General features: G+C 33.5%; 1 protein-coding gene across 1 annotated transcript in view; it reads right to left on the minus strand.

Moving 5' to 3' along the window:
• The window catches only part of LOC145661489 (uncharacterized), a 147,646-nt gene that overhangs the window by 7,566 nt on the left and 122,197 nt on the right, over positions 1-17,883 (minus strand). The window contains exon 18 of the mRNA XM_081726805.1: positions 13,578-13,616. Coding sequence (XP_081582931.1) covers positions 13,578-13,616 — 39 coding nt within the window. The remainder of the gene's footprint in view (positions 1-13,577; positions 13,617-17,883) is intronic.

Raw genomic sequence — 17,883 nt, forward strand, 5'->3', positions numbered from 1 at the left:
CATGTTGTGTAATTCGTAAACTATAATTTTCTACAGCGTTTGCTGGACATATTAGTATAGTTCCTTTGTGAGATTCATTGAAGTTTCACTGCTGCTTTGATGTAACCTGCCAGTAACCTTTTCTAATGCTACGTGGCATATTAATGGTGTTCTACTCCTATTACTGTTATGCTCTTACATTTGTAATGGAATTCGATTTAATGCCAATCTACAAAGAGGCTACCGTTTGGAATTGAGGTATTTTTATTGAACGAGATATTGGATATCTTACCCTGAAATTAGCTTTGTTTCCAATTGCTGCCTTTAGTTTTCGTGAATCACTTTCTGCTTGTTGTTTAATGTAGCAGTTGTTCGCTGTTGTTGTTAACTGTGGTCAAGGACATAATCTCCTTCACAATGCACCCTGTTGGTTCTAAACACTTATCATTCACTTAGGACATTGGTGTAGGTAGCACGGAACTCCAGAGTTATTAAACCCTCCTTATGCTTTTAGACGGTTATTCTCTTTTTGAGCGCACCAAAATAACACATTTATATCACTCTGTATAATATCTTCCTGCTTTATTTATGCGTGGAATACGTCTAGTAGTTTGTTTCAGTGTTTCATAAATCCCCATAGATTACACACACGTATTAACTTTATATGCCTCGTCCATTAGGTGTACACACCAAGGTCTATGTCCGAAATCGAGCTCGACTACTTAGCATTACTCGTAACGCAATATAAAGAATGAGTTTATATTGAATAGACCATAAACAAATTTTTTTCATAAAACATGAAAAGTACTAAATATTTTCTATAATTCGCTTAGTTGTACGATTACGTGTTTTCAAATCAAGCGAAATAAAGTTTGGAAGAGAAATATACAACTATCTACTGTACTGAAGGAAGATGTTATCATACCACATTTTTAAACTGTTGCGAATAAAATTATATACTATTCAGGTTTAGTGGAAAGGTGCAGTCGTTTATCATAAGGAGTTCAACTTTCCTTACCAAAGATGGGATTTAATCATGATAATTGGAACGATGTCAAATTAAATAATAGGATGCTCAATACAAATTAATAGATAATTCGTCGATATTAAAAATAATGAGTTGCCAATATAACAAAACTATGAAACGAAATATGCATAGTGAATAAAATTATATTATTCGAAACTCCACTATATTGGACCTAATAGTTCTCTGTCTGGTTAAAGATATGTATGTGAATTTTGTTTAGTTATTTTGATACTAGATGTACTCCGGAATGATGATATTTTCATAAAGATGACACAACTACAATCTTACCCAAAAGAAACTCTATTGATGCGGTACTAAACGTGGGAATTATTGAATATATATGGATGTTCCAACAGTGTACAACTATACGCATTTCTTAACCGTCTTTAGGTACAGCAAGATATTGTTAATTCATTGACTGCCTAAGGCGCATTTCGGCCTGGATCTAGGCCGAATACAAATATATGTGGTATGGTCACCGGAAGTTACCAGTAAATTTCGTACAAATTCTTCTCTTTTTGTCCACATGATAGTAATTATGTGACCCTGATTTATACGGAAAGCAGGCTGAGTTATTGTCATGAAGTTGGAGTCTTTTGAATTTGGACACCGGAATATGTACTTTCTGGGAAGGGCAAACGGAAATTAATATCTTTCTCTCCGAATGAATGATCTGCGTGTTATTCAGGCTGAGCACGAAATGAAACACTGTTAAGAAAAGTTAATGTGGATTGGAATTACGCATAAATTATTTTGTCATAGTAACTAGCCCAAATCTCCTTTGTTGGATCTAAATCGAACATCATGAACTTGCGTACATTTGTAGTGTCGACAAAAGAAATCTGAATGCTTGTTTGATTGTTTATAATTAAAAAAAATAAATCTTTTTAAACTGTTGCTAAATATACACGCATATTTGATGACAGTAATAGAGCACCGAATGTTTTCCAATAACTGGCGAGGTTAATATCCCTTTCATTAATTGCCAATACGTGCCTATAAACTTACGATACCAGAATTAGTAATATTCATCACTATGCAACATGTCTGTAACACAACTTTCTTTGTTGATGTGGAAAAAGGTGTGAAAGAAATGTTCACACCTGCCTAGTGTATCAAAACATAGCTCTACTTATTGAAGTAAGTTGTTAATTTTCTGTCATTATAGACTCCATTTGTGTTCCTGTACGTAATTTAATGCTTTAATAGTATCACGAATATGTAAAGAAATATGTTATTATATGACGCTCCGAGACTACAAATCTGGGAGGTCTTGGTAGTGCTCGACAAAGGTAATTTAGATTGAAAATTTGTTGGGAAAAAAATTTATTTTCTTTAACGTATTTTGTCTGTTAATGCCAAAGAGACGATAAAAACTGTAACAGTAATAAGACATCAAAACTATGGCAGTTAGGTGAGAAATTAATGCATTTCGTTACCCAAACTATACATTTGTTGGTATACACTAGTCTCAAAAGTCATACTATTCACTATTGGAATGGTAAGATTGAGAAAAATAATTGACAATGAAATGTGTAGTAATCAGGTGCTTAGAAATAGGAATTGAATTATTTATTAATGTTTTAAAGAAGAAATACATGCCTTTTTGAATGTTTTCAACGACTTTAACCATCACGAGTAACAGAAAAAGCTATTAGAACACCCCTGTAGCAAGATTATTATGATTATTCACATCGTGCAGAACTATTCCTACTATCTTCTGTTTTTTTCGGCAAGGACAAGAAGAAATCAATATGCAAAATATCCTTCGATTCATACAATAAAGAATGGATACTGTATCTTAACAGTCATGACGCGGGACGATATAAATATAAATATTGAGAATTTCTTTTGTACATAATTTGTAAACATTAAATAAATATTTTTTCACTTTAAGAATTTCAGATTGAAATATGTACATTTCTTGCAGTCGATCATTAATTGGTCACATTGCTTTTCATTACATTCTTACACTTTTTAATTTTTAAATATTGGCTATCTTGAATAGCGTTTAACGAAAATGAATTACTGTCATTGATAAAATGCATTGTGAAGTATCAGTGTTTTATGAACGTAAAGCTGAAATGAATGTCTTTGGGGTAATAAAAGAAAACCTTACAAAGCATGGCATTGTGGGACCTTATCCTCTATGATCAGTTACTTATTTCTATATCAACTTAATGTATCATTCGGATAATATGGAAAAATAACAGACAAAATATATATGACTCTTTTAATATTTGGCATATTTAGTAATATATAATACCTCTTTAAGTGAGAACATACTTACTAAAATATTCTGAAGTATGCGTTGAATTTTCTGATCCCGAAATCAATACATTAACGAAACTTTATGCATATTAACACAAAAATAGTGATCATGAACAGCTGTGTTGAACGGGAAATGGGAATAATTTTATTTCAAAAGATATTATTCACTCGCCAACAATTTCTTCTTTTCATTTTCATTCCCAAACTATATTATCATGAGTGTCAATGTTCTGTCTTTTTAGAGTGTTAGTAAGTTATTTCGGTTTCATGTAATAATTGGAATTATATGGTCATATGGCACTAGTATTTGTTATAAACATAACAGTTCAACTAAAATAACACCTCGCAAAATTTAACTTACAGTAAGATAATTGGAATATCCCAAACTTGCAGTTTATCTTGAAGTAAGATTGCATTAGACATGTAGCATTAAGACAAGGTAATTTCATTATTTTTTGTTACTATAATTAAAGTCTTTTAAAATTAATTAATAAGTCATATCTTTTGTTATGGAAAGATTATTTAAGATTGCAGAGAAGACTAGAACATATTTAATACTGTATTAATAAATAGAATTAAAACTTTTATGTGTTGTAGTTGTGGATGAAAATGTACTACTGAAAATGTTATGTGAAACGGCTATATGCCCAGCCCGTCGGAATTGCTAAGTATCGTATGTGTACAGTTGATCTGTGAGAAGAAAAAATGTAGAAATACTGTGTCAATATTTTCATTGTGTTTTAGAGTTCTAAACGAAGTATTCCAGGAATATTAACGTATACATTCAAAATAAGAGAGCTAAGTGTGTACAGCTTACGAATAAGGAGGAAGGTCCATAAACCGTGACAGTTGGATTTTCATGAAAGTTGGTAAGAAGATTCTGTTCAAGTTGCTAAGAAACGTAGTAATAGTCACTCGATGTGGAAATGATTCCTTGAGCTGCTACACCGACGCCATCTTGAAATCCAGTAGGCTATCCAAGGAAACCTTTTGGCAAAATATTGGAAAACCTTTTGGTAGATCTGACTTCATCATTGTAAATCGGGATAGGGGATTTATATGTGGGAATAATCCAGTGAATAATCTCTATCTTCAAAGGCACCATATTTAATCGCGGTCAAATGTGATAAATAGCAATGGGGTCATATAGGGTATCAAATAATACTGGAATTTACTCCTGAATCCGTTTCCGTAACGAAATTTTATATATCTCTTCACTTCAGAGTTAAGAGCTCTCTCACCTTCATTAACATATAAAATTCGTAAGAGTTAGATTTTTGTGTTATAAAACGCGGTAGTGCAAGCAGTTGCAGTGTTGTAACTAATGCAGTAGTAGTCACTTGATATACAATAGCCACTATATTAATCAGGCCTTGAGCCTAGTGAGAGAAATTGTTAATTCAAGTGAAATGCCTATAGTGAAAAATGGAATAGCAGAATGATAGAAATGATACCTATTTTGAAGCGCGATGGAATGGACTGGTGGTCGATGAAACACAGGTTTAATATTACTGACGAGCAGAAAATACCAAGAGGATTGTTCCGATACATATTAGAAAAATGATAATAACTGATGCATATTAGTTGAACGACCAAAGTAGTTAGGATTTCACTAGAATCATAAAGTCCGATTATCCTTTACCGTACCAGGTATAAGTGTGGAACGTTAAACTGAATCAAACCAAAAATTTATTTAGTTAATTTTGCATGGTTCATTATGGTATGTTAAGGTTTCTTCTCCGATCTTGAAACCTTACGAAAAGACCCTCATTCTTGCAGAATATTACTGCAGTGGTCGCGCGGATCACTATTGTGATCCAGGGGTATATCTTTTGTTGCCGCTAGGAATTGGTAGAACGCTTGCCCTTGAGCAGCTATCTACCTTCCCCCTACATCATGTGGAACCAGCAAGTGCTGTCACAGCTTTCCTGTTACCAAAAGTTCGTTTACCGGGTACTCGTTCTTGTAGTTGGATCACTATTGTGATCCACGGCGCCAAACACGGACTACATTTTTTTAAAAACTTTACCTATTTTGGTTTTTCCAATAGCTTTGTTTCTTTTCTATATATTCCCAATATTTAGTGTTTAAAATGTCAGATCGAGGTCGTGAACAGATACGTGAGAAGTTAAATGAAACAGAGTGACAGTGACAGCATTGTTGGTATAGAAGACCCAGACGAAGTACAGGAAGACCTCTTAATTGATAACGAAGTTTCTTATGAATTCGAGAGTAAGGAGTTCAATAAAACGAAGAAGCAGCAGCTGTAGCAGAACCTCCGCAACCTGCAGAAGTAGCAGAGAGGATATTCCAGTAGAAGAAAGACCTACACTAGAATCTCAACTGCCTAATCTTTATTTACGTGAGTTTTACATAGATAGGGGAAAATGTAAGGAAAGAAAGCCAACCCGCTGGTATTTGAAGCCTCAATTGCCTTGTACTTCTAGAGTGACGTATATCAATATATTACCTTCTGTTCATGCACCTAGCCCTCAGGGTGATGCTAAAAATGCTCGTATAACTGTTGGGGCGTTTGCTTGCCTGATTGAGAATCAAATGAATGTGTTTTGTTATAAGTTTGTAATGAGTTTTGTTAAAATTACAAAATGTCTTATAAATAACTGTTTTTTTTAAATAATAATAACAAAGTATTATTAAAATGTGCGTTATACTTTGTTTTACACTATCTACCCGCCATATAATAACAGTACTATAAATATAATCGTTTGAATAAAATTAAGCTGTGGATCACAGATCGCAATAGTGATCCGCGCGACCAAACACTTAATCTGAAAAGCGCGACCACTGCACTGATATTGTGTTCTTTTCCAATACTCATATTTAATAACCTATATTACCGTGCATATTACTAAGTTTAAATACTTTAATGTATTTCTTGTCATTTTGTCCACATAAAATCGATTTACCGCTGACGCATTGAACAATGAAGGAATTCAAATTATCAGTTCACAGCCTATTCTTAAACGAAGATACACCTGGAAACTTAGAATTTACTTTCATTGTATATGTTGTGCTATTAGTGATAAGGGAATGCATACACGCCTGCTAAGAATAGATTGCAATAAAGATTATTAGAAGATTCAATTCCAAGTTGAAATCCATTAAACAAGCTTCTTTCTTGCTTTTTCCTTCAATATTAAACAATTACATATCTGCATCTTTCCACCTTTAACGATAAAACTTTGCTTATAATAAGGGCAAGACTAGTTTTCATATCAAAATTATAGCAAGTGTTCCTTAAAGTCCGAGGATTTATTTATTATTTAAATCACGTGCTGGGGTTCCGCGGGACTTAGTCAAGGGGTTCGCGACGCCTACAAATTGAAATGTATTGTAATAAAATGGAACTCACAGCTGCTATACAAGAAGTATTTTTAAGATTAAGAAACAATATCTCTGGGAAGTATAAGTACAAAACAATAACTATTCTTCATTGTTATTACTGTAGAATTTCATTGACCGTTCAGGTAAAAATTCTCTGCTGAAGTGCGCAAAACATTTGTAGGACAGTTGAAAGCATTAGCTGCAAGTTTTCGAGAATATTTTCCTTTTCCACAACCTGGAAATGATTTAATTGAAAATCCTTTCAGTAGTGTAGAAATCCATGACGTACAAGGTACGAATTTCTCTAACATAGAACGAGAACAGCTATTGGAACTAATTTACAATGGAAAAGCGTTTTCAAAGAAAACGAACTTGTAGCTCTTGGTTGTGTGTGCGCTGTGAGTTGCCTAAAATGCCATTACAATGCTTGATGACTTTCCCTAACACTTATTTATGTGAGCAGTCCTTTTGTGTTCTTTGCAGTATTAAGACCTTAAAGCGAAATCGTTTGAACGTGGAATCGGGCCTAAGATTGATGATGACAAAACTTATTCCAGATTTCAATGCAATTATGGAAAAACACAAACAATTGCATTCCTCACATTACTGACCGCACATTTGAGATATTTTTTATCAAGTCAGCTACCTTGAAAACAACAACAACAACAACAACAAAAAACAATCTTGAAAGTATTTCCAATTGAAATTTCCTTCACTAGGAAACAATCATGAATCTTTAGAATAAATTAAATATATTTTTTTCTTTATCTTCTCAGTGGTAATTCTAATTAGTGTATTTTTTAATACCATGTGGAATTTCATATCATTGGAAGGGGACCGCAGATCACTTTCTGAATGAACAGGGGGTGCGCAGATCAGTTTCCGAATGAACAGAGGGTCCGCGTTTTCGGAAAGTTTGAGAACTACTGCTCTATGGGAATGTGTTAAATTTCCCCAAATTGTACTCCATATTATTAGAAACTAGCAAAGTAGACTTCTTAGTTCTCTAGACTTTAGGCAATTGCTTAAGGTTTTAAGACATAGCACGGGGAATTTAGAGTGCTTTCCTACAGGAAATTGCAACATGAGTATGCAGTATGGTATATGGTGTCTTTGTTTGAATGACAAACGGTAGTAGTGCAGCAATTTTGGTGAGGGCAGAATCTAATTAATGCGAAAAGTTAATCTGATAAACTTAGTCAACATTTAAAATCAAGAAGTATTGGAGAAATATAGTCTTGTGAATGAAAATAAGGTAGAAGATAAGACATTTGCAGATACAATGCTTGCAATGATATTATGCAAATATGATTGTGACTTTCTCTAACAGTTAGTGACACATTATATGTAGACACTAACACAGAGAGTGAATATGAAGATTCGACAAACGAAATGGATTTGTAACTGATAACTAGTCCATCAATTAGTGACAGTGAGTCTTCTGCGAGCGAGTACGACATGTTATCTCCAAGCCAGACGAAATCTATACATGTAACAGAAGCTGTCGTCAACAAAATACAAACAAATTGAGTAGCACGTTGCATTATTGAAAAAGGGATGGGAAACGCAACACTGTTGCATCTGCAGCGAAAAAATTAAAATCAATACGGCCTTGTGTATAAGCTTTGCAGTTCAATAACAAATCTCCTCGCTCTCATGTCATATCACTACTAAAATACAAAGTACTAAAGACACTCAACATTTATCGCGATCATACACTGGAAGTATTCCCACATATAGATGCTCTATCCCAGTTTACAATTATGTAGTCAGATCTACCAAAAGCTTTTCCAGTTTTGTGCCAAAAGGGTATTCTTGGACATTACCAACTGGATTTGAAGATGACGTCGGCGTAGCAGCTCAAAGAAGCATTTCCGCATCGAGTGACTATTACTACGTTATTTAGCAACTCGAACTGAATCTTGTCACTACTTTCCATCAAAATTTTACTCTTACGGCTTATAGACCTTTCTCATAATAGAGGGAAACGAATATAATTTCCTAGGAGAAGATAACTCTACTCTTTTATAATAAGGCACGAAACCAGTTTTGATTATTTTCGTAATTTCAGCATCATAATCATTCAATAACTAGAATAAAGCATAACTCTCTCTACATCATTAATTTTTTAATACTTTTAATCAATCATGGGAACTAAAAGCTTTCGTTATACATCATTTCCCTACTGTTAAAAAATAAATCCTTGACTTGAACTTGGCCATAGTTTAAGACCAAGCTGCGTCCACGAGTCCAGACAAGGAAGGTGTTTAGCTGCGATTTTGATTAGAAATTTTTCGTAATGGAAATGGCTAGAATTTAAGCAAATTAATAGAATTGGTTTACTTTCACTTCAATAAATGAAAATTCCAAAATATTTAGCATAATGTTCAATAAGTCAACCCAAGGAATCGCATTTACGAATGCAGTCTGGGAAAACCCCGATATCTTCTCGAGTTTGCTATACCCATTTTCATCCATTAAGTTTTTATCTGTGTTAGAAACAACTTTTGATTATTTTGCGTTGACGTGGAATTAAAATCACAATTCATTCAGTTTAGATGAATACAAATGATGTTAGTGCCATTTATTTTTTCGTCTGAATTGGCCAGTACATTATTTAATATTAGTCCTATTTTAAAATGAGAATTTGCGCATTTAGTAAAATCCAGCGAATATCCAACTACATATTTCGTAATGCTAGCGATAATCCGTTTAAATTGCAGTCTCGTTCAGCTTACGCTCTCCTGGTACTTGGGCCTTTTCGTCTTCTCCATCAAGGGAATTTAGACTTCCTAAATAGGGAAACGAATTTTCGTCTTCGAATTTCTCTCCCTATAGCATAGATTTGGTCCTTTCTGTCCTCCTCTTCTGAAATTTATTACTTTGGTTTTCTTTATTATTTATCTTCATTCAGTACTCTTTTGTTTCCAGTTGCCCGTTCAACTTTCAAAGTGCTTCTTTCAAATCCTTTTCCTTCTCTACTCTCAGTGACATGGCAACCACGAAATTTATTGTTCATAAAACCTGTCCAATTTCTTCTACACTCTTCGCGTTTTATCAAATAAGATATTCATAGAATATTCTATTTAGATATTACACAGTTGAGATGGAAATCTGCATCCTTTCCTTACTATTTTGCTTGCCCTTTCTTCCTTCGGATCTCTTCCTATAACAGATGATTATTTCTTGTAAAGTTGGTATACTATTCATCTGTCTGTAATCGTCCTTCAGATTCTTCGAAGATCTGAACATGATAATCAACCTTACTTTGCCAAAACACTTTATCTATATCTGCAAATGCTATCATAATTAGTTCGTTGTGAAGTATTATTCTATGAAGAACCGTAGTCTTAATTTTGCTTCCCTCGTTCAGCTTTTACCTGAATGCAAAATGGTTGTTCTATAGCTATTTTCAATCTGGCTTCCATTCGTTGTTGGGTAATTCTGCGCAGTATTTTGATGCATAGGAAAGCAGGAATTTCAATTATTTTAGGTATTTTGGGTTAATCGCTAATACACCTGAAAAGATAAATATTTTCTGATTCGTGTTTGTTAACATTACTATTGGAAAAAAGAGATATATTAATTTCAAATCTTTGCCTTGGCAACCCAGTACTACAGGATCCTTTTCATTTTCCTTTGCTACGCTGTGTAGTCGTTACAATTGGTATATGATACAAAACAGGCAGTACCAAGTAATGTGAATGTTATTTTACTTTGGTACGATGTAGCGTTCATACAGAATTACGTATATTGAATGTGCAGAAGACTGCGCTCTCAGCAATTACAATCAACATTTCCGTAGCTTTCAAACTGAATTTCAAACTATTGTAGAAGTTTCAAACTGTAATTGAAATTTAAAGAAATTTTAACTCAAGTTCTTTCTTCGCGGGAAATCAATGACAGTTTAAACTATAACTTTCAACAATATTAAAATATTCCTTTGATTTAATTTTAAAGAAAGTATCTCAATCACTGTAATATGTGACAGGACAATTTTCCTTATAGCAAAATGAAATATAAAATCAGTTTATCTAAAGATGGGTAAATTATTTTAATACATCTGATTTTGCTTATTCTCAGAAAAGTTGAAGTAGGTGAAAGTATTTTACACAATCAATATGTTATATATATTGTTACATTCTGCTGTTCAGTTTGTCACCATCGTCTTCACAGTTAAGATACATAATTGGTGTTTCTTCTAATATAAAGTTTAAATATATATATATTTATATATATATACCGGATGATTCAATAAGAACGTACCAGGCCTATATCGCAGCTAATACTGCACACGTAGAGCCTTCAAAAAATGTATTACCGAATTGTATGTGTAGAATGCAATAAAATAGTAGCGAGAGAAGTGGCGTCTCTTAATACCTCCAACGGAGGGCAACTTCAAAATTTGCAAACGAAAGTGGTATAACTGTTGGAGTCGTTCGAAAGGACATTAAATGTCATGCAAATTTTAAAGGACAAACTTTGTCATATCCTTTCCCATTTAGCGGCTAGAGGCGTTGATGCAAACTTGTATCTGAGAACCTGTAGCAGGCCTTTACCTCAGCTAATAATGCACATAGAGAAAACACCTTGGCATATTTCTTCCTCGTTGGCAATATGACGATCGCATTACTAGGTGAAAGTTAGATGGTCGACGATGTTTCCTCTCGACGTTTCTCCCATTGTGCGCTTGTTTCAATGGAGTCACAACCAACCCTTGTTTTCAGGTCAAATTTTGCAGATGACTCCCTTCGGAGGTATTCACGAGACGCCACTTCAGGATACGACGCTGATGTTGCTACTATTTTTATCGCATTCTACTCATAGGATTTGGTAGTCCAATTGTTTGTTTGACGGCTCTATGTTCATTATTAGCTGAGATAAAGAGCTGCTACGGGTAGTCAGATTCATGTCTGCAACAACGCCTCTAGCGGCTAAATGGGAAAGGATGTGAGAAACTTTGTCCTCTAAAAGTTCCATGACATTTAATGTCCTTTCGAACCATTCCGACGGTTATACCACTTTCTATTGCTAATTTTGAAATTGCCCTCCGTTGGAGGTATTAAGAGACGCCACTTCTCTCGCTACTATTTTATTGCATTCTACACATACAATTCGGTAATGCATTTTTTGAAGGCTCTACGTGTGCAGTATTAGCTGCGATATAGGCCTGGTACGTTCTCATTTAATCAGCCGGAATATATATATATATATATATATATATATATATATATATATATATATATATATATATATATATATATATATATAGAGAGAGAGAGAGAGAGAGAGAGAGAGAGAGAGATAGGTAGATAGATATAGATATATAGATATATAGATATACTCACAGTGTTTATATTTCCTATTAGAATGCTTAACCCTAGGAACACCAAGGATTGCTCATAGATCGACAAATTATCTATGTTACATTTTGAAACATTTCTAATTGCATAAAAATGTAGAAAAATGATATTCTCAAGCTTTACCTCATTCATCATATAACGTAGTTGTTTAGTTTTTAGTGTTTTGTTTTTTTCTATTTATAAATAAAAATAGTGATGTGGGCCTCAGAACCACACCTTAGTAGTACTAAAGAATTATTCACCGTATAAACTGACTGTTATATTCCAGTGTTTTTATTTATTTCATTTTCCTTTGAAATATCTTTGGTGTTACAACATGCAGAACACTCTCAGATATTATTCCGGTCAAGTGTTGCCAACTGCACATTATAAAATTTTATTATGTACATTTTTCTCATTTTTTGGACACCTGAATATTTTACTTTCTATTAGTTTATTCCTTCAAACCTTAATATATATAAAGAAAGAAAGAGAGAAAATGAAGTTTTCAATAGTGACTTTGAAGAACTGTGCTATTGCATCTGAACCTGCCTCCAACACTGACTGAAGACCCATATTTCATAGGAAATTGTCAGTTCGTTATTCTATGTATGCGACTCTAGGTCAATCTACAACAGCATTGGAACAATGGCAAATCGTGATTTTCGCCAAAGGTAAATTGAGAACGAATTAAAAAGAATTTTTAATGAATCTGACATGGAAGGTAGTTAGCTAGAGTATAGCGAGTTGGAAATAACCCTGTCAGATTAAGATGCAAAATGCAGTAATTTGAATATTTTCTTTGATAATGTAAATGGAAAAAATGGGAGCAGTTGTATGTTTCTTGCAATGAATCTCTTGTAATAGTCGTGATCTTGTAGTGGTGTTAGTTTACAAAACAGACAGATAAGCCGTGGCCTGTTTGCGTACGTTTTACGGTTGATTCCATAGGTGGAAAAGTCTTACTTTGTGTTTGTAGAAAACTTGTAACTTATGTTGTGTTGGCAGCATTCCTTCTCTGTTGATATCCCCTATAGTGTCCAATGAACGACCCTCACACTGTCTGTATTTTTCAGGAAAAAATTGAAAAAAATTCGCCATTCCTAGGATAACCTGGAGGGATTTATAAAATATTAATGCTGAATTCATTGCTATACTGAAGTATACCCCACTCTTCCCCGTTCTACCCCACTTTACTGCACCACCACAAAAATGCTTTCATAAATCGCCTTTGTACACATACTAAACTGTACTAAGATTCTATTGACCTGTTTGATAGTTTTTTTCTACACAAACAAATAAAATAAATAGGACATAGTTACTGACGTAAATACAAAATAGTTACTTAAACAATTACACACATATGGTTGGCAACACTGTACTTAGAAACCTAGTAATGTTAATGAATAAAATAGATGATACATAAGACATTCGAAGTTCATATCGGACAAGAAAAATTATTTTGCGTGGAATATAATGGTTTTTATGCTGTGGTTTCCAGACCCCCCCCCTTTGTATTCCATGTAACTTAAAAATAGCTTGATGTTCCTAGCGTTAACATTTTCGTGTTATTGGAAAATCATACAATTCTTGGAGTTTTAAATTATACTTACTAAATCACCACACTGTATCAGAAGATTTCTGACATACTCCTAAAATGAAATAAAATAATATCAGTATGTTGTTTCTGAAATTATTGTTATACATTTCGTTATCAATATACGAGTTGTGAATTTGATGTGGTAAAGAATATCATTTACGTGTAACTTAATTTCAAACAGTTTAGTAGGAATTTAGGTTTTAGTAAAACGAAACACTTTGTATACACTATTCTTAAATTTAAGATCATTCTCTTTAATATGCGAAATATTGCTTCGAGATAAATCCTGATAATTTTATCTTGATAATAAGATTATTTCTAGAGTTTGCCCTATTAGTAACTGACTCCTTTCATAGAGTATTTCAATGCGTTAGTAGGTCACTCATGGCGTCCGCGATAGTTCAATTGTCTCAGATATTTATCTTAGAATGATCTTTGAAAGTTGTCTCTTTAGATTCTAAATTCAGCCGCGTGTTTCCGTAACATACATCATCTATACTGACAGCAACTTTTAAGTGGGAAATCAATGAATCTACGATAAATTTTTAATTGAAATAAAACAAATATAGTGGAGAGGTAGTTAAATGATACAAAGAGTAAGCTTGTTCATATGTCCTCTATTTAATTGAAATAATTAAATATAGTATAAACCTAATTAATTTTTCACTTACGTCAATGCGATTTACTCTGCTTCTATGCAGTGCGTTCGCGACTTTCACAAGAGCCGCCGTCAAAATGACACAATAAACTATGTTAATAAGTTTGTCATCATGGCATCTTTGTTTTCATATATCGAAATTTGTAAACCACCTTTATATAATAAAATTATTTTTATTCTACTTCGTTCAATATGCAATATGTGGTTCTACTATCAGATCAAAGTACGATTTTTATACCAATGAAAATATTGTTCACTAATTATAAGCATGCGTTTTTATATTTTAGTATGAAATTCCGACTCAAGCTCTGTTAGTCTTATTACTATTAATGTAAAGCACACTTCAAATCAAATTAATACTAAGTTAGTGTATTTAATTGTTTTGCAGAAACTCGTCTATACCATTGACAGAGAAAACAAACTGATATGAGTATTATTTAGATTGGGATAATATTCTGCACATTCTAATAATGATATATGCACAGCATAGAGTATTAACAAGTTTCATAACAACTATGAATCATCTACATATTTGTTTTACTGTTACTGTTAAAATATTAATATTACTGTTAAAATAAAGGAAGAAATATTTTTAGTTTGTTTCCTATGAGGATATAAAATCCTATAATTTCACTCTGCTCCTCTCTTAATTTAGTTATCTTATAAATTTTTATTAATTGACTAAATCTATCACCTACAGAATCCAAATGTTGAATGAGTTGTTCACAAATATTAAACATTAATTTTTTTTTACTTAGCAAACTGGATCCAGTTTCAATTTTGTATTCATATTTCCGGAGATCCATCTTAAACTTGTTGCTCCTTCCGGTTTATAGTATTCCCAATGATCATCAACTGATAGGATTTAAGAATAAAGTATTGAAATGTTGTCAATCTTAACTGTCAACCTGAGCCTATTATATTTGATAAGACTAATAATTAGGGGATCCGAATATTCATTTCAGGTTTTTTCTTAAATAGTTTCATCTGCTTCTTACCATCACATGAAACAATCATGATTCACAACTTCAACGCACAATAAGAACGGTTGTCTTTTTTTATATTTTCAGTTTTAAAATTCATCAATACAATTCACAACGACAAAATATTTAGAACTGAATAGTAATACGAATTTCCTGATTTCTCCCGATGTTTAATTTCGCAATGGATGTAGCTTGTGTCTGCTAATAATGATAATAGATAAATGAACGTTTTATGAATATTAGGAAGTGTTATTGGACACTTTGACGCATTTGCAAATTATAGTATTACGATCCCTGTCAACTTCGATGCATTTAACTTTCTCTGCACTTACTCTCAAATCCAAATATTTGCAAACTTTTAGTAGGCACATGTATGTCTTTAATCTGTTTTCCTATTATTCCTTGTCAGATTTTCCTAATCATCTCACACCAGAGGTTATTAAACAGAGCGGTGCGTCTTTATGGGGAGGCAGCGAGGGTTTTCAGGGAAGACGCGACTGCTTTTGAAAAGTAGATTGTACAAAGAACCGCATTTTTAAAATGCAACACGCTTACTTAAGTCTGCATATTGTTCTTTAGTAACACATAGTGTACTATGCCTTCCAATCACTAACGATCCCAGATTATCCTTTAACATTTGGCTCAAAGGTGTATAGATTGTCACTAATGATCTTTAATATTTACTCTGTAGAATAATATGCCTTCATAAATGTATTTGGAATTTTGCGCAACACAATGTTTGCTGGATTTTTATTTCTCTTAATTTCCTGCTATTAACTTTGGGACAACTGTAGAGTTTCAACCTTGGTGCGAGAAACCCGGGTCGATTCCCGGCGGTTCATATGGTTCGGATTCCACGGTAATCAGTAGGTCCACGTCTCACATAGCCTCTCTGCTGAAAGGGACGCTAAACATAAATTCAACTGGACTCTAGATTTTCAATCTTTTATAAAGTAATACTACCATACACGACAGTCTTATTTCTTTATTTTCATTGGTCGAAGCCATTTTCCCGATTCTTCAGTTCAACTTCGTTTCTTTCTTCTTTCATTACCAGATATTTTTCCAATTTGTATTTTCCTACTTTCAGAATAAAAACCCATCAAGAATTTTACAGTTTTGACAGTGAACTGTAAGAAAGTAACTGGAAATCTTGCATGGGCAACGGTTTTGCCTTAACCACATATTATGCGCAATAGCTTGTTTTAAGTAGATTGATTTGGAATGGGTAACAGTAGAAGGAACACGGGTAAAAAACTTGTACTGTATAATGCAAATTTAGTAGATTAGATAAACCAAAACAGACGAATACGATATATAATGAAAGTTTTAACTTCGGCTTTTGTCAGTACTACTGTTAGTAATGAAGAAAAGGCTCAGAACGTAATTTTGAAGAAATTGTTGGCTGCAGATAGCATGGTATCCAATAAGTTGAAGTTACATATAGGAACTATGCACACCTATTTACAAGGTGAGGACAGGGAATACTTTTCCATTTCCGGTGAAGCGAAATACACGAGTATTTTCTCAACAAATGTCTCTGACGGAAAAGCCCTTCTACTGTCGTACAAATAGCATACCGTGTGCCACGTTGTAAGATATCACACATTATAGGTGAAAAACTGATTTTGTCAGGAGAGAATAGATAAAGTCTCCATTTTGTTGGTAAATCTCCTCCTAAGCAACTGAAAACTGTCTGAGAGCAGAAGTGATCATCGAATAATGGACGTTGTCGATGACGTAAATGAAAGAGTAATTATGGAGCTAAGTTAGAAGTGATTCGCGATTCACTTCGATGAGATAACTGAAACGATGTGAACTTCGACAGCTATGTGAGATTCATAGCCGAAAGTCATAAATTCCGGCTTTCTGAGAATACCGCACTTGGAAATACAGCAAAAGTGTCCTTAAACTGTGGAAAAGTTCTACCAGAAAACAAAATGGACTTTAGAAAATGTATGCTAATATGCATTGGTGGCACTCGATCAATGTTAAGACGTTATCAAACATTACTAACTTCATCCGTAAGACAATTCTTAATACGCTCTGGACTCACTGCAGTATACACAGGAATGCTATGCTTCCAAGAATTCCAGTAGTGACTTAAACCACATACTGTCACTAGTAATAAAAATTTTGAACTGGATCCAAAATAGCTCCAAAATAGCCAGTTATCTGTAAATGTATTGTAATATGAGAGATGAGCATATTTTTCTCCTGCATTATTACTATTCATATTGTTTTTTCCCTTTGCTATGTAGTTTTCCGTGTTTCTGAACTAAAACAGGAACAATACTTGCATTTTTAGGATGAAAATCATCCCAATGCTGAAAATTTCATCAATTCTGCTTCTTTTCAGAACCTGGCATACCATTGTGATATTTTTAAGATAAATATTTTGCTGTGTCCTTAGAAGGGAACGATACACCCATTTTGCAGTTTTTAGGCTTCAAAAGGAAGTTACTGTTTTGGAAGACAATTATTAAAAAAAGGAACACTACTTACTGCTTTTCTATAATAAGGAAGTTGTTAGAAGGAAACAACGGAGACCAGCGGGTTAGGCAGGGATCAGCTAAATTAAGAAATAAAATCAGTGTTTAGATAACACTTCACATAACTGGGTCGTGAATTCATCCAACTCAGATATTCACACCTACATCCAATTTGACCACAAGAGA

The sequence above is a fragment of the Thermobia domestica genome, chromosome 10, assembly GCF_964235325.1.
Source record: "Thermobia domestica chromosome 10, izTheDome1.hap1.1, whole genome shotgun sequence".
NCBI classification, from domain to species: Eukaryota; Metazoa; Arthropoda; class Insecta; order Zygentoma; family Lepismatidae; genus Thermobia; species Thermobia domestica.